Source organism: Hyaena hyaena, unplaced genomic scaffold, assembly GCF_003009895.1.
Source record: "Hyaena hyaena isolate Hyena2069 unplaced genomic scaffold, ASM300989v1 scaffold_219, whole genome shotgun sequence".
Taxonomy (NCBI): Eukaryota; Metazoa; Chordata; class Mammalia; order Carnivora; family Hyaenidae; genus Hyaena; species Hyaena hyaena.
In genome coordinates, this window is record NW_024080850.1 from 1,791,808 (window position 1) to 1,809,803 (window position 17,996).

The 17,996-nt window shown below is 46.8% G+C and overlaps 1 protein-coding gene across 2 annotated transcripts in view; it reads left to right on the forward strand.

The window, feature by feature from the left end:
- Window positions 1–17,996, forward strand: part of PI4KA (phosphatidylinositol 4-kinase alpha) — a 120,563-nt gene that overhangs the window by 77,303 nt on the left and 25,264 nt on the right. For both annotated transcript variants that reach the window (XM_039242823.1, XM_039242824.1), the window contains 8 exons: window positions 6,747–6,817; window positions 6,901–7,025; window positions 8,186–8,267; window positions 8,492–8,575; window positions 9,703–9,792; window positions 12,186–12,305; window positions 16,162–16,254; window positions 17,630–17,786. In XM_039242823.1, the coding sequence (XP_039098754.1) occupies window positions 6,747–6,817; window positions 6,901–7,025; window positions 8,186–8,267; window positions 8,492–8,575; window positions 9,703–9,792; window positions 12,186–12,305; window positions 16,162–16,254; window positions 17,630–17,786 (822 nt within the window). The remainder of the gene's footprint in view (window positions 1–6,746; window positions 6,818–6,900; window positions 7,026–8,185; window positions 8,268–8,491; window positions 8,576–9,702; window positions 9,793–12,185; window positions 12,306–16,161; window positions 16,255–17,629; window positions 17,787–17,996) is intronic.

Below are 17,996 nucleotides of genomic sequence, written 5' to 3' on the forward strand. Positions count from 1 at the left end.
ATCATTGATGAACCTGGAGCATCTTATTGTTGCCAGGGGGCAATTATACTTTTTTAAAATTTTCAGTGTAGGGGCACCTTGGGTGGCTCAGCTCAGTCATTTAATCAGCTGACTCTTAATTTTGGCTCAGGCCATGATCTCATGGTTCATGTGTTCGAGCCTTGCATTGGACTCTGCATTCACAGTGCATAGTCTGCTTCGAATCTCTGTCTCCTACTCTCTGCCCTTCCCCCACCCCCAACAAGTAAATGTTTTAATTAATTAACTAATTAATTAATTTTAAAAATGGAGAAAATGTCCAGAGCAGGTTGAGAGGACTAAACCAATTTAAAACAACTCCTGGGTGCCTGGGTGGCTCAGTAGGTTGAGCGTTCAACTTTGGCTGAGGTCATGATCTCATAGTTTATGAATTCAAACCCCACATCAGGCCTGCTGCTGTCAGCGCAGAGCCCACTTCAGATCCTCTGTCCCCCTCTCTCTGCCCCTCTCCTGCTTGCATGTTCTCTTTCTCTCTCAAAAATAAATAAACATTTTTAAAAATAAGAGGACTCCCAGTGGACCAAGTATCATAATTTGAACATGTATATGCATTTTTATTATTTTGCTTAAAAGAAGAGCAAATATACTAGGATGTGTATATCCAAATATACTAGGCTATATATATACACACAGACATGTTAGCATAACAGTATAATATATAATATGTAATGATATATAATACATAGTGTATAGGATATACGTATTTATATGTATAATGTTTGTTTTTTCCACCAAGTATTTGAGAAGTAGAGACAGGTTGTTGTTTCTCTTATGTAATCAGGAAAGAGGGAACACAAGGAAAGAGCCACACAGTCCAAAAAGAGACCTGGCACCCATGATAAAGTCATGCCTGGTCTCTGAGAGTGACAGGTAGAAAAGGTGCCTAGCTGGTGATAGGCAGAGACATCCCACAGAGTGGCTAGTTAAAAGTGCTCTGTTGGGGGGAGGGGGGATGGGCATGGAGGAGGGCACTTGTGGGGATGAGCACTGGGTGCTATGTGGAAACTAATTTGACAATAAACTATTTGTAAAAAAAAATAATAAATAAAATGAATCTCTTGTAGGCAGCAAAAAATATATAAATTATATCTTTCAAAATGAAAAAAAAAAAAGTGCTCTGTTAGCTGAGAGTAGCTATTAGAGAGCTCATTGTGGGGACAACCCCAGACCTTCCCTGAGAGCTCCATGCCTCAGTAGTCCTGCTGGTTATAAGGAGACTGTGCTCAGGACCATGAATGTTTCTAGTGGCACCATCAGGCCTGGTCAGAATGTCAGGGCAACAGGTCAGGACCTGTGGGCAACATCCGATTTAAAGGCTACATCATTTCTGGAAAAGTTTCGGAATAGGAAAATCTATATGAAGCACAAAGACTTGCAAATCCTGTGATGCAAATGTGCTCAGATCCTGAGTGCACAGAGGGTCTCAGCTGCAACCAGTCCTAAAAGCACCAAACTCTTGGGAAAGCAGAGAAATAATCGAAACTCTCTGATGGTATACAAATATTATAGTTACTGAAATTCTAGTGAGGCAAACCTAAGATAAGAATAGGGATGAAAATAAGAAGAGCTATTAAGGGGCTCCTGGGTGACTCAGTGGGTTAAACGGCCGACTTCTACTCAGGTCATGATCTCACAGTTGGTGGGTTCAAGCCCCACTGTGCTGACAGCTCAAAGCCTGGAGACTGCTTCAGATTCGGTGTCTCCCTCTCTCTCTGGCCCTCCCCCACTCATGCTCTGTCTCTCCAAAACAATAAATAAATGTTAAAAAAAATATTTTAAAAAAAGAAGAGCTATTAAAATTGAGATAGCAGGGGCATCTGGATGGCTCGGTCAGTTAAGGGTCCGACTTCGGCTCAGGTCACCATCTTGCGGTCCATGAGTTAGAGCCCACATCAGGCTCTGTGCTGACAGCTCAGAGCCTGGAGCCTGCTTCAGATTCTGTGTCTCCCTCTCTCTCTGTCCCATCCCCACTTGCACTCTGTCTCTCTCTCTCTTAAAAATAAATAAGCATTTAAACAAATTTTTTTATTAAAAAAATAAAATTTTAGATAGCAAAGAAAAAACTTAAATGCATAGTATAGGTACTGTTTGACCAGTTTGAGTATAAGGACACTGATAGGTTTTAAGCATTATTGCATTGACCTGTGTGTTAATTTTTAAAGTGTTTAAAAATATAAGAGACTCTGAAGTGTTAGACCTGTGTTTTAATTATATGCTTAGAAGAATTTGATCAGTTTTATAATTGTGCTTAAATATTTGGGTACATTATGGCCATGAGTTCTGATGAACTCTGTGGGCAAATATTTCAAAGAATGCTAATTGATAATTCTTAAAACCAATAAATTTATTATTAATTAAGTATAGTTTATAGAGAGGAGACCTTTCCATGCCAAAAGCCATTGGCACACTGAAGAATCTATCATCTTGTTCTTGCCAATAGAGAATTAATCTCCAGATAATTCTGATGCTGTTTTTTCTGTTGTTGAAAAATCAGTCCTTGAAGAAATCCTTTTAAAAATCACCCCAAGGAGGTGCCTGGCTGGCTCAGTCAGTGGAGTGTGCAACTCTTGTTCTACAGGTTATAAGTTTGGGTCTCACGTTGGCGTAGAGATTACTTAAAAATAAAACTTTTAAAAATATAAAATAAAATCACATGTGCTGCTTCTTCATGTAAGACCTTTGTCCAATAAGTTCTTTATAGAACCCTTCACACTCCTGCATGACAGTCAGGAAATTAGGTACTTGAATTTATTTTTGTGGAGTTGGCAAGGAAAGGAGTTTAAGGGTTCTGGAAGCTCCCTCTGCTGGCAGTAGGGGGAAGGATTGGAGGAGGAGGAGCCCTTTGGAGGCTAGGGTGGAGGGTGCAGGCAGGCAATTTGTAAGGTAGGAAACACCTCCCACTGGGGTGCAGGATACAGGAAGAGGGAGCCCCACATTCAGAGAGTCCCACACACACGCCCCAGGACCACTTGAAGGTAGAGACACTACTATTTGTTCCCCTTGTCCACCTAGTCATTGTTTGTTGTTGTTGTTGTTTTAATATTTATTTCTTTATTTTTGAGAAAGAGAGCAGGAAAGGGGCAGAGAGAGAGGGACACAGAGAATCCCAAGCTGGCTCCACACTGCCAGCGCAGACCCCTCCGTGGGGCTCAAACTCACAAACTGTGATATCATGATCTGAGCTGAAACCGAGAGTCCGATGCCCAACCAGACTGAGCCATCCGGGTGCCCATTGTTTATATAACAGTTGTTTTGTGCTAGACAGTTAGATCACCCCGAGCTTCTTTGGCTCTAGGACAGAGGGTAAGCAACAAAAAAATCTGAGATTCCTAACCCATAGAGGCCTAAGAACCTACCACATTTTGCCAGCCTCCTAATGAGAATATCTATAGAAGGAATAGGATAGCTGTCTAAAGCTAAATGTCGTCATCTCTCTTCTAAGTCCTGTTTGTTCTGTTACTGTGTCATAAGAGGAAACTAAATTGCCCTGGGAACTGATGGGCACATTACGGACACTTTTTAATTTTCACAGTACACCATACTCTTCCACATGATTTCCAAATGGGTTGTTTTTTGTTCTGAGTATGGCACTTAGGTTAAGCCAATGAATGTATATTTACTGAGTGCACTTTCTTCTTCCTTTTCCTTCCTAAAACATAAGAGGTGGGAAGGACATGCCTATGGAGATGTGTTATTCATGAATTTTCAGAGCCAAACAGGAAGGAGGTTATAAGAAGCAAATAGCAGCCCCTGAAGCGGAGGACTGGCACCTCCTCTGTGCAGGTGGGAGCCAGGCCTCCATGTGTTCCTGCGATGCGGCCTGCCAGCTGCCTAGTCCGTCATTACAGACTAAGACTGAGGTAGTCTCAAGCTAAAGTGCAAAAGTAAAGTGCAAAAACCAAAATGGCTGTTTTTAAGTAAAGATCTCCAGAGAGGCTGCTGTGCGATCATGTCTGGGATCTGACCACTATCTGATTGTTTTGTATTAGGAACTTACAGTTTCAGTTTCCTAAGACCTATATGAAGACATACTACACTAAACACACCTCCCAAAACGAGATTTCATCCACCAAACCCAACTTCTTAGAAAGTAGTCTCTCCCTGTTTGGGCATCTGTCCAGGTCACACTAATCACTTCCCATGTCTAAGAGCTTTGGGGGCCCATTTATCCTCATAAAAAACACACACGCGATGCCTCTGTATATTTCAAGCTCTGAGCTTGGCCTGGGGCACAGAGGTGCAGCGCCTGCCTCATCTCTCTGCCCTGCTGACCTTACAGCCCTGTCATTTAGCCACTCTAAAGACACTGGATGGGGCACCTGGCTGGCTCAGGTGGTAGAGCATGCAACTCTTAATCTAGGGGTTGTAAGTTCAAGCCCCATGTTGAGTGTAGAGATTCTTTTTTTAAAAATCTTTAAAAAAGTTTTTTTAAGTTTATTTATTTTGAGAGAGAGAGAGAGTGCACTTATTTTGAGAGAGAGAGAGAGTGCACATAAGTGGGAGAGGGGCAGAGAGAAATAGAGACAGAATCCCAGGCAGGCTCCATGCTATCAGTGCAGAGCCCAGTGCAGGGCTCAAACTTACAGACTGTAAGATCATGACCTGAGCTGAGGTCAAGAGTCAGACACTTAACCACTGTACCACCTAGGTACCCCAAAACTAAATCTTTAAAAAAAGAAATAAAAAGACACTGGATAAGTGGGACAGCACTAGTGGGCAAGCAGCACTTTACTGCATCAGTACTGTGATGCTTGTGTTGTACTGTGGCTTTTTAAAATCTGTGTTGTAGGGCCACCTGGGTGGCTCAGTCAGTTAAGTGAACGACTCTTGATTTTAGCTCAGGTCATGATCTCACGGCTTGTGAGTTCAAGCCCCTCACTGGGCTCTGTACACTGACAGTGCGCAGCCTTCTTGGGATTCTCTGTCTCTCCCTGTCTCTCTGTCCCTACCCCACTTGCTCTCTCTCTCTCTCAAAACAAACAAACAAATCTGCTTTGTACCCTGGTAGCAACAAGCACTTTTGGTGCTCAGATCTTGCTTTCTAAATACCATTCTGCATTAAAAGGAACCAAGTCTCTAGGAAAAAAAGGTTGATTCTACAGAGAATTGGGGCAGGGAAAATACAAGATGAGCCTGGGACACCTTGTAGTGCCAGAAAGGAAGGTCCTGTGAGGGGGAAAAAGAAAAAGGAAAGGAAGAAGAAAAGGCATGTGGGCATGTCACATGGACACAGGAGTCTCCCTAAAAGAGCTCTCAATGGCCAAAGCTGGAACAATTTGAGCAGCATCTAATGACAGTATTGGATTATAACCCAGTGAATGAAATATCCATGAGTCTATACTGATTAGACGATTGAACACATCAAACATGGGGAAGGGGGGTGAGCCTGGGTGGCTCAGTCAGTTGAGCATCCGACCTTGGCTCAGGTCAAGATCTCATGGTTCATGGGTTTGAGCCCTGCGTCGGGCTCTGTGCTGACATCTAGCTCAGAGCCTGGAGCCTGCTTCCCATTCTGTGTCTCCCTCTCTCTCTGACCCTCCCCTGCTCATGCTGTCTCTCTCTCTCAGAAATAAATTAAAAATATTTAAAAATTAAAAAAAGAAAAAACATGGGGAAAGGGACAGACCCTCCTTATAGAATCCCAATTACTAATAGTAGAAAGAATGAAGAAAACAAAATCCTAGTGAGAACCAGAGTACCTGCTACAAGTAGAGCCCACTGACAGATACTAAAATCTGGACAAAATCTTAGAGACAAATGGTTTGTCTATATAACCTCAAAGTATCTTCCCCAGGGGCTCCTGGGTGGCTCAGGCAGTTAAGTGTCTGATTCTTGATCTCAGGTCAGGTCTTTATCTCAGGGTTGTGAGTTCAAGCCCTGCACTGGGCTCCACACTGAGTGTGGAACCTATTTAATACCCCCACCCCAAAAAAGAAATCACCACATTAAAATATCTTCCCCAGAGTATTTTCCAGTTACCGCAATGGTTTTATCATATGCCCACATTCTCTTCAGGAGCTGCTGCTTAATTCCCCTCCCTGAGTGTGGGCTGGACTCAGTGACTCCCCTCTAAAGAGTAGAGCATAGAAAGAGAAAAATAGAAACTGGGCAGTGGGAAACCTGGCAGACACCACTGTACCCCAATGATCAAGGTCAGCCTCCTCAGTGGTAGGAGTTACTGATTTCACACAACCCTGCTACAGTGCAACAAGACCACTTCACCTCTGTGGGATTTTCCTAAAATCCTGTAACCTTAGTCTAATCACGAGCAAGGATCAGACACATCTAAATTGAAGGACATCCTATAACAAGCCTGTGCTTTTGAGAAGTGTCAGATTCATGAATGGCAAGAACAGACCAAGGAATCAACACAGATTATGGGAGACAAAGCAGACCTGATGGGTAATGCCGCATGGCATCTTCATTGGATCCTAGGACAGAACAAGGATATTAGTGGGAAAATGGGGGAAGTCCACATAAAGCCTGAAGTTGAGCTAACAGTATTGTATCAGTGTCGGCTTCTTAGTTCAGATGAATTAAGCTGCTAATATCAGGAGAAACTGGGTACAGGGTATGTGGGAACTCTGCCCTCTCTGCCACTCTTTTGTAGTCCAAAATCATTTCTAAATACTACATTTGAAAGTAGCTAGGATTGGTCCCTTTCTCTTGATGCTCCTGACCCAGTGGAAACCTCCTTCTCATTTCAGGGATGATGCAGTGTGTGATTGCCGTCGCAGACAAAGTATTTGACGCCTTCCTGAACATGATGGCGGATAAAGTAAGCCTTGTCATAGTGCCAGTGTGTGCCTACCAGAGGCATGTGGAGGGCGCCTGGTGTACCTGTCTCTTCTGAATCTCCAGGCTAAGACCAAGGAGAATGAAGAGGAGCTGGAGCGGCATGCGCAGTTTCTCCTGGTGAACTTCAACCACATTCACAAGAGGATACGGAGGGTGGCAGACAAGTATCTGTCTGGTCTGGTGGATAAGTAAGCTCACTTTCCTTCTAATGCTGTGTGTGTGTGCGCACGTACACATGTGCAAACTTCTAGGTTTAATGCAGGGAAGAGCCATCCTTACATTATCAGTGCAGAAAAATTGGAGTCAGAATTTAAACTCTCAAACAGCAATGCAGCCGTCCTCAGAATGTCATGGAATTTACTGCAGGGTCTGAAGTGTGGTCCTGAAACTTCTACTTATTCTGAGCTATCGATGTTACTTACAGTCCATTTCCTGACAAGGGGTGTCATGTCTCTGTGTCTCTGCATCCCACTCTCCTCTGTTTTGAGGCCTCTCTGGGCTCGCTCTGGGAAGCTCATAGCCATCCTAAGTGACATCTTCTAGCCCAAAGCCAGAGGTCCCTGGTAGAATCAGTGTCTTCCAGGCTCCTCAGAGAGGAAGGAGAGGCCACACGGATCTTTGTCCACTCCAGGCTCTCTGCTGAGAGCCAAAGCAGACTCGTGGGACATGCCCTCACATGGATGAGAACCCTCAAAGGTGGGCTGGACCAGCCTGTCTGCAATGTAAAGGCCAGAGGCAGCAAACAGCCACGCTGGGCCTGCCCACAGCTCCATGCACAGTCCAGGAGTTCTGGAGCCTGCTGCAGGTTCTGTGTGCCTGGTCTAGGCAGGGCCAGAAAGCAAGTCTAGCATACGTATGACATGTGTCTGAGCTGGACCTCCTAAGCAGAGGGCCATGATGAGTCACATCCATGCGGAGTCTGCTTCCCTCACCCTGGTCACCACATCCAGGGGCAGCTTCTTCTCTTTGAGCTAGAGTATCATGTAGATAATGCCATTATCTATTTTGCCATCATGTGAAAATATTGGGGAGCCCTGGTCAAAAATAAGGAGGCTCACTTTGGGGAGAGAGGGAGCACGGCTCAGCCAGTGCATAACAAAGACGGTTAGTGTTAGGTTGAGAGCAGGTCACATGGGGCCACATCTAGGCCCGGAAGAGTGGGAGTTGGGGAGTGTTTCTGACTGAGTGCCCTGCCTGGGAGACCTCCTGAGTGCCTCCGACCCCTTGCTGGGCAGCAGGAGGTAGGGTTTTTACCCCACCCCACCCTGTCCCTCGAGGCAACACTTTAAGGAACTCAAATTCCTTAAAGATTTGTCTCCTGGACCCTGAGATATGGCTGTCGGTGCAGGTTTCCCCACTTGCTCTGGAGCGGGACAGTCCTGAAGACCATGCTGGACATCCTCCAGACCCTGTCACTGTCGCTGAGCGCTGTGAGTGTCCCTGCCATACACCAGAGCCTAATTTATGCTGCAAGGGGCCACATTGGGGGTGGGGAGGCCAGATCCCATCCTGGCCTTTACCAATGAGCTGCAGTAAGTTTGGAAGCCCGTCACAGACCGGACAGGTGTGGGGAAGGGAGGCAAACACTGCTGCCCAGCATGAGCAGAGGCAGCCCAGGGAAGTGGTTTGGAAGAGGGAGCTTTGTTGTTTTCAGGACATTCACAAGGATCAGCCTTACTACGACATCCCTGATGCCCCCTATCGGATCACTGTCCCGGACACCTGTGAAGCCCGAGAGGTACGTGGCAGCCGTCTCCTTATTAACAGCTGTTTTCATTGCCTTCTCTAGTGTCAGAGCCGGCACATTGCACACACTGTATCATTCAGTACCCCAGAAGTTTGAGATGTGAGCATTGTGGGCCCAGTCCACAGGAAAGAAAGTCTCAGTTGGGGTCACACAATATGAACGGGGTGCTGACTCACTCGCAGGTTGGTCTGTCTGAGAGGCCTGCTCCTGCCCCACAGCTGTGCTGACTCTAAGCCCTTTCTTGGTTCTGCTGCCAAAGAGTTTCTCTGCTGCCTGTCAGTTTATAGCTTCTCAAAGCTGCCTGAGCAAGTATGACTGTCAGATGAACTTCACTGCTGTGAGGTGTGCAGACTATCTGTCACTGTGGTAGCTGAGGAACATGACTTCGGCTTTGTGTGGCACTGTGGGAAACAGATGGAGTAAGTAGCTCCGGATAAGGAGGCTGTGCTGTGCGAGGTCTGACTCAGAGCCCTCATAGTGGCAGGGGGTTCCCCATATGGTGACGAGGCCCCTGCACTGGCTCTTACCTCCCATGGCCTGCATTCTCCTTCAGTTACTGACTCAGGACGTATGGTGCCCAGTGACTGACCATGTGAGGCACTATGAGTGTAGGCCCTGCCGCCTGGCCTTATGCCAGGACCACAGAATGGGAAACCCAAAGCTGAGTGTTAGAACATGGTCACTGTAATCATTTGTTAGGACTGCCATGATTAGGTACCACAGACTGAGTGGCTTAAACGACAGAAATTTATTTTCTCACAGTGCTAGGGGCTGGAGGTCTGAGGTCTGACGGGGTTGTTTCTTCAGACAAGGTCTCCTTTCTTGTGTCCTCACATGTCTTCCCTCTGTGCCTGTGTCCTAATCTCCTTTTATGAGGACACCAGTCAGATTGGATTAGGGTCCACCCATATGATACCATTTTACCTTAAGTACCTCTTTAAAGGTACCATCTCCAAATACAGTCACATTCTGAGGTAGTGGGGGCTGGGGCTTCAACACGTGCATTTTAGGGAAATGAACTTTACCCCCCAAAGTTACTAACTACAGCCTGTAGCTGACATCCTCTGACAGCCCAGATACACTGACCGCGGCTTGATCACACCCTCTTCCTCATCCAGAGCATCGTGAAGGACTTTGCGGCGCGCTGTGGAATGATCCTACAGGAGGCAATGAAGTGGGCACCTACAGTTACCAAGTCCCACTTACAGGTACTTTCTTGAAATCACCAAAAAGCAATTTTGATAAGCTCCTTCCAGTGATCCAGAGAACTTTCATAGACTGTGAACTCAAAATAGAAACAGCACTGGTATGAATACACAGAGACCAAAAACATTAGTCTAGTACGTGGGAATAACAGAGGCCTCTGTAACTGCTCTTTGTTAGGAACACCTTGTGGCGTAAGGGTTCTGGTTGTGGGTGAGCAGGGCAGGTGCAGTGGGATCTGTGGGCAGGCAGGCCCAGGGAACTTGACCACTCACACCAAGTAGGTGTGAGGCAGGCTGGATATGGGCGGTGTGGTGGGCAGGGAGACCTGGCAGTCCAGCAGCAGCACCACTGCCGAATGCCGGAGCTAGAGTGAAGCTGCTGTCCCGTTAGAGCCCTAGCCAGGCTGCACGTGGAGTTGCACGTGAGCCTTTGCAGACCAAAGTGCTGGCTTTTGAACACCAGTGACTGCAAGGTAAGCCATTGTTCTGGTCAAGCAGAGATGGACCTTTCGCAATACGTGAGAGGAAAAAGTCCCCTCAAAAGGGATTAAAGATAAGAAAAATCCCACTAGAAGAAATCTGGCTTAATAAAGAGAAGGTGCATCAAGAGGAGCGTGTGAAGTTGACCTCAACAGCATTTGTCAAGATAAAGCCAGGTCCAAAATGTTTCTGAGTCTGGAATCCAGGAAGGACCAAGCAACTAGCTGCAAGAACCTTGGAGGCTGTTTGGAAATGCATTTTGCAAGAACCCATGGGTGGTGCCTTGCATTGCCTTAAAGTTCCTCCTTTCGCAAAGATGTAGGAATGGTGAAGTTAGAGCAATTGGGGAAATGAAAAAAATGGAGCCTTCTGTCAGGCACTCAGCAACTAAGCTGGACAGAGATGGGCCTTGTAACAAGGCCATGCCTGTATCTTGACACCTGTCACTATCTAGTGGATACACTAGTATTCTTCAGACTGTGGTACCTTCTCAAACTGTTCGTATTTGGGAACTGACTTATTTTAGTTCACATGGAGGAAAGGAGCCTCAGCTCCCAAGGCTGAGATCTAAAGAGAGGAAGCCCTTGGGGCGCCTGGGTGGCTTAGTCGGTTAAGCGTCCGACTTTCGCTTAGGTCATGATCTCGCGGTTCGTGGGTTCGAGCCCCGCATCGGGCTCTGTGCTGACTGCCAGCTCAGAGCCTGGAGCCTGTTTCAGTCTGTGACTCCCTCTCTCTCTCTGGCCCTCCCCTTCTCACGCTGTCTCTCTCTCTCTCTCCTAGAAATAAATAAAACATTTAAAAAATAAAAATAAAAAAAAAATAAAGAGAGGAAGCCCCTTTCATTCCTAAAAGGGTTCATTAAGCAAAAAATAAAAAAGGCCTTAATTGGGAGAGCTGTTTATTTCCTCAGCCGTGGCCTAAGAAAGGAGTGGAAAACGAACAGGCTTGAGGCTTGAATTGGTCTCGATACTTCTACCAGGCCTCCCCTTGGTTTTGCCCCAGGCCCTGTTTCCCTTCCCTTGCACATCTAGTCTGTCTGAACCCTACCCCACCTGCTGTCCAGCCCTCACTGCGCAGCCCTTAGTGTCCCTGTCCCACCTGGGCATATCACTGCAGCCTCAGCCTGTCCTGAGCCACCCACCACGCTGGGCCAGTGTCAATAGCAAATCTGCTACCTCTACTCATTAGCCACTCCCCATCACCACGGGGTCCATGGTTGGGTTTCTGGGGCTCCATGAATGCTCCCAAACCACTGGCACAGTTTTGTAAGTCAGTGCTCACCTGCACTTTCCTGAGGGGAGTCCCGTGGCTCACTCTAAACTCCTTCACCTCACACACAAGGCCTTTCGGGCCTGGCCCATCTCTGGCCCAGGCTGGCCGCCTGCCATCTAGCCCTTGTCCTTGCTGCTTCTGCAGTGCTAACCCCTGACCCCTGATGGTCGCCAGAGCAGAAGGCCTTCTCACATCTCCAGGCTCTACCCAGTGTCCCCCTCCACTGGTTGGCCAGGCAGACTCTGGCCCTTGTTCTGCCTTCCTGCTGTCCTTTGGGTCGCTTCACAGCAGGCTGCTGCGCCAATACAACTGCCTACGTGTTGACAGCGGGACCAGAACTCTACAACGTTTTCCGGGTATCTAGCACAGGACTTGGCAGGTGGCAGATTCTCCGCAAGGATGTGCCCAGCGAATAAGCGGCCCTCCCACATTTACTGTATGCCTGCCACTCTGGGGAAATCGTCCTCGTTCACACATGAGCAAGAGCCAGGAGGGGACGGGGGACTTTAACTTACTGAGGGACCCACAGCAAGGGATGGACCCAACATTGGAACCAGTGTTTGCTCTAGTACCTCACACCTTTTATTATCGTGTTATTCTTACCTTTAAAATAAAACAGCCTTTTTTTTTCTTTCCCACTTCAGGAATATCTGAACAAACATCAAAACTGGGTGTCAGGACTGTCCCAGCACACGGGGCTGGCCATGGCCACTGAAAGCATCCTTCACTTTGCTGGCTACAACAAGCAGAACACCACTCTTGGGGTATGTGTGTGCCTCCTGGGGAACAGAAGTCTCCTTCAGCAACGGGAGCCACAGTGTGCAGGACAAAGCCAAAGCTGATATGTAGCTTTGTCTGCTATATGCAGCTGTGCTAGCAGTAGGCTGATTGGAATCCCATGTAAGATACTCAGGTTCAGAGAGAGTAGGTCAGTAGAACAGGCATTTCCTTACTGTGTTTCTTTTTTTTTTTTTTTTCCAATATTTATTTATTTTTGAGAGAGAGAGAGAGAGACCAAGCATGAGTGGGGGAGGGACAGAGAGAGAGAGACAGAATCCAAAGCAGGCTCCAGGCTCTGAGCTGCCAACACGGGGCTCACACCCACAAACCCTGAGATCATGACCTGAGCCAAAGTCGGACACTTAACTGACTGAGCCACCCAGGCGCCCCATCTTCACTGTGTTTCTCGATTCATTAATGATATCAGATTTGGATTTCTGCATATCCACGACGAAGGAAACTGATCTGAGACAAGGTCAGCATGATCTTATAGTCATGTTGATTGGAAACATTTGCTGGATTTTCCTATTTCAGCAGGTGCCAAAGCACACGTGCACACATATCTTCAACTTCCTCTTGTTCCACAGAAGATCACTTTAGAGGGCAGCATGTCCATAAAGTAGCGCTTTCTTAGTTAAATCAGAGTTTAGGATCAAGTAGCAGATTGACAGTGGATGATCTGACTGGGAGTGGTGCATGTCGTCATCTCCCAGCCTTAGGGCCTACTACAGTGTCCGTTAGTCCATCCCAAGCAAGTGTGGCTGTGTGCTTCTTACTCTCTGCCTCTTAACTCTCTCTCAGGGTGGGGAGGTGGAGAGGCTGCCGCCTGTTTTTTATCATGCCTTTGACATGATAGGGAGGGGATGCAAAGGAGGAATGGCCCTGCCATTTCTCACCATGGCCACAAGTCTAAGCAGGAAGGGAGGAGCCCATTAGGCAGGCTGGGGGCTCTCAGCCTCCTTGTGGAGCCTGGGGCAGTGCCAGAGGTAGCCAGTGTCTTCTTATAGCCTATGTCATCCTTGGGGCTCTCACAGAGGTCACTCCATGTTCTCTGAAAATACCAGTGTCACCAGCACACTCTGTACTTACAGGCCAGGCCCGAGCCGGGTCTCTCCACCACTCTCTGAGCACACAAATAGAGGCCAGAAGTGGGAACTCCTTAGAATGCCTTTGACAACTCCTGGTTCTCCCCTAAGCTGGCTTGGAGAGGTCACTTTTGCCCAAAAGACTTAAATCTTTTTCTGTAGAAAATGAGATTTAGGTGTGGTTTTCCCTTTTCTGTTGCTGAGGAGGAAAGGATATATTTATTGTGTGTTCTGATTGTGGTTGTGATGGAGACACTGACCAAGCTGCCCCTGCTGCATGAAAAATACAGGAGCTGCTGGCCACCAGAGTCACCTCTCCCCATCACACGTCACTCAGGGAAGAGCAGCTTCTAGTGGGTGTTTCAGAAGCATGATCTCAGGCCAGTGGGTCATGCTGCGTAGACTGTCAGAAAACCCCTGTAGGGCCGTCCTCCCCACCACACTCCACCAGACATGTGAGCCAGAGGAGTTCTACGAGGGAGGGAGGTGGGCTGCAGTGCAGGCCATTTGCTGCCTTTGGGCTGCACAGACATCACTGAATCCCCATTCAACCTGGTGAGAAGGCCACTGTGTTCCCCATTTTGCAGGGGAGTATAGTCAGGCTAAGGGGCAGCAAGTGGCCTCCCTGGGAGCTCATAGCTTGTTAGTGGCAGAGCCAGGTTCCAGTGTAGGCCTGGTTGATGCCATAGGCTACACTGTCTCCAAAAAATGTAAAGCAGCATTACATGACCTTTTGCAAAATATACCAGCTTAATAATTTTATGAGAAAATCGTATTTTTTGTTCCACTTGCTTGTTTTCCCCAAATTTCATATTTTCTTTTCTTGACCCTCTTTCTTCCTACCTGCCTGCTCCCTCCAAAAAAATAAGCCCTCAAACTTCAACTGTTAAGAGATTCATTTTCCCTAGTAGCATCTGAATGTCAAGAAGTGGATAGGTTAGGAAACTAACCATAGAACTCCCCTATGACCCAGCAATAGCACTGCTAGGAATTTACCCAAGGGATACAGAAATGCTGAGGCATAGGAGCACATGTACCCCAATGTTCATAGCAGCACTCTCCACAATAGCTAAAACATGGAAAGAGCCTAAGTGTCCATCAACAGATGAATGGATCAAGAAGATGTGGTTTATCTATACCATGGAATACTACATGGCAATGAGAAACAATGAAATCTGGCCATGTGTAGCAACATGGATGGACCTTGAGGGTGTTATGCTGAGCGAAATAAGTCAGGCAGAGAAGGACAAATATCATATGTTTGCACGTATAGGAGGATTAGGAGGAACTTGACGGAGGAACAAGGGGGAGAAGAAGGGCGGAAATGGTGGGGGAAAGGGAGAGAGGCAAACCATGAGAGACTCTTGAATGCTGACAAAAACTGAGGACTGATGGATGTGGGGGGGAGGGGGGATGGGCATGGAGGAGGACACTTGTGGGGATGAGCACTGAGTGTTATGTGGAAACTAATTTGACAATAAACTATTTGTAAAAAAAAAAAAATGGATAGATTGTGTTGGTTTATAATAAGATGCTAAAGGGGTGAAAGGCCATCTTCAGTGTGTATTCTTAGTCTTCAGTGATGCTGTGCAGGGCAATGAGGAGCATGGTAGCACTGACCAGCCAGTGTAAGGAAGAGCAGTCATCAGGACTCCAAGGTGTGGGAGGTAGGCTGGAGGCTGAAGCTGAAGTAGAGGAAGTGAAGGGGGGCGGTCCACAAGTATTTTCTCCATTCTGTGGGCTACCATTTTACTCCGAGTGCGCCCCTTTTATCTTCTGCTGTTAGGCCAGTGGTAGCTATTGGGCGTCTCTGAGCCCCTGCTAGCTTTTGCTCACTCTGTCACCGTGCTCTCTACTTCACCGTACACCATCTTCAAGTCACATTTACACACTAGCACGCACCCACAGAGGAGACAGCCCAGGAGCACTGACTTCATAGCATTTTCATTGCAGATTACAATGATTTTCACAATGATCTGATGATTATTTCTCTTGCAAAAGTCCTGTTCACCACTGGGATGAAAGCGGTCAGGGTGACAAAGTGAAGTTCTATCACAAGCTGCCTTCCAGAGAAAATTTTTCATCCTAAAAATGTTTTAAAATCCATTTTCCATGGGGCACCTGGGTGGCTTAGTCGGTTAAGTGTCCGACTTTCGCTTAAGTCATGATCTCATGGTTCGTGGGTTTGAGCCCCGCATCGGGCTCTGTGCTGACTGCCCCCTCAGAGCCTGGAGCCTGTTTCAGAGTCTGTGACTCCCTCTCTCTCTGACCCTCCCCTGCTCAGGCTGTCTCTCTCTCTCTCTCCTGGAAATAAAATAAAACATTAAAAAAAAAATTTTTTTTAAATCCTGTTTCCATGATTCATATCAGACTGGAAGGTGTTCTAAAGTATTTTATTTTGGGGTGCTTGGGTGGCTAAGTTGGTTAAGCGTCTGACTTTGGCTCAGATCATGGTCTTGTGGTTTGTGGGTTCAACCCCCATGTTGGGTTCTGTGCTGACAGCTCAGAGCATGGAGCCTGCTTTGAATTCTGTGTCTCTGTCTCTCTGCCCCTCCCCCACTAACACGCTCTCTTTCAAAAATGAATAAATGTTAAAAAAATTTTTAAGTATTTCATTTTATTAGCTTGCCAACGTAGATTTTTAATAATCTCTGGATCTGAACTCAACTTCTTAATTGGACTTAGGCTTAGCCATAGTGAACACAAGGAAAACATGTGGCAATGGTCTGAAATAATTCTCGATATTTCTCTGTAGGCAACTCAGTTAACGGAGCGCCCGGCCTGTGTGAAGAAAGATTATTCCAACTTCATGGCATCCCTGAATCTACGCAACCGCTATGCGGGCGAGGTACTTGTCCTGACATGGGCTATCGAAGTGTCCTCTCGTTCTGCTGCCAGTCAGCTCCCAGTGGAAAATGAGCTCAGGTTCTGGAACTCACTCATTTTAGGTGGACTTGAAGGCATGGGGCCCTGGGACTCACCAGCCCAGTCATCAGCATTTATGACTACCACTCACCACCTCTGCAAAGGGATGACCTCACATACATACACTCTGGCCATGCTGAAGCATACTATTTTTCTGGCTTTTTTTTTTTTTTAAGTTTATTTATTTATTTTAAGAGACAGGGGTTGAGGGGAGGGACAGAGAGAGAAGAGAGAAAATCCCTAGCAGGCTCCGGACTGTCAGCACAGAGTCCAATGTGGGGCTCAAACCCACGAACTGTGGAATAATGACCTGAGCCAAAACCAGAGTGGCTGCTTAACAGACTGAGCCATCCAAGTGCCCTTACTGGCTTTTCTTTTTTAAGTGTCAGAAAACATTCATTGAGTGCTGTGCACTAACTGGGACAGTTGGTAAGGTATATGGACTGTTATTCCAGTTTCGCAGATAATGAAACCGAAGCTCTCAAAATAATTTGCCAAAGTGAGGTCAGGAACCACATCTGATCACCATGAGGGTTTTTGTCTACCACACCACACTTCAGCCCAACTTAGCAAGTTGCTTCACCACTTGGGGCCTCAGTTTTTGAATCTATAAAAACACAGAAGCTAGTCTACACCTTTTCAGTGGTCCATGCAAGTCCATTGGTGCCTAGTCTAAGTGGGGTCTCCTCTCCCCATTCTGTGACTCCCTCATTCCAGCAGTTGCCCTTCCTCTTCCTGTGAGCCCCTGGCAGGTTGGGCCCCTCTCTCTGGTAGGCTGCCGCTGACCCTACATTTCCCATTGCTGGGAATTGCTCTGAGGGCCTGTTCCACCTGTTTCAAATACCTAGGTGGTGGTGGTAAATCTGTCTTTGGAGGTAGGTTTGGTTTTTGGAAGGAGTCAGATTCTTTCTATATAGTCAAGTCTTGTAAATAAGAGAACAGCATACTTTGGGGTGGGGGGATGGTATACAACTTTAAAAATAGTAAGGATGCTCTTGGTTGAGTCATTAATTGTATTTATTCAGCCCATGTTCATGCAGCCCTATCATGGTTCAGACCTCGAGTTCAGTGCTGAAATGTGAAATTGACAAGACCAGGTCTCTGTCCTCAGGGAATGCCCACACACAGTGCTAAAAGAGAAGTTCCCCAGAAAGGTGTGAGCAGTGGTAGCATTCTTGAAACAAGTCTGTCGCTCTCTGTATGCACAAGCTCCAGTATGAGAGAGTGAGACTCCAGTTGCACCTCGCCCGTGTGCCCTGGATTATGTATGATTCTCCTGACGAGTGTGCTTCTTGCAGGTATATGGGATGATTCGGTTCTCAGATGCCACCGGCCAGATATCTGACCTGAACAAAATGATGGTCCAGGAGCTGAATACAGCATTAGACCTCAGTAATCCCCAGCACTACACGCAGGCCATGTTCAAGCTGACGGCAATGCTCATTAGCAGCAAAGGTAACGGACAGAGGCGCTAGTAACTCTGGACTCTTTTGGAAATGAGTATTTACCTTCATCTTCCTTAGTAAGCTGGAACTCCCCCAGTACAGATCTCTGTGGTGTCTCTCAGGGGTGGAAGTAAACAAGAGGCCATCACTGGCCCACCTGGTCTGTCTTGTTGACATGAAGAGGCAAGCATAGGGTTCAGCCTTTTTTCAAAGCTTCTTC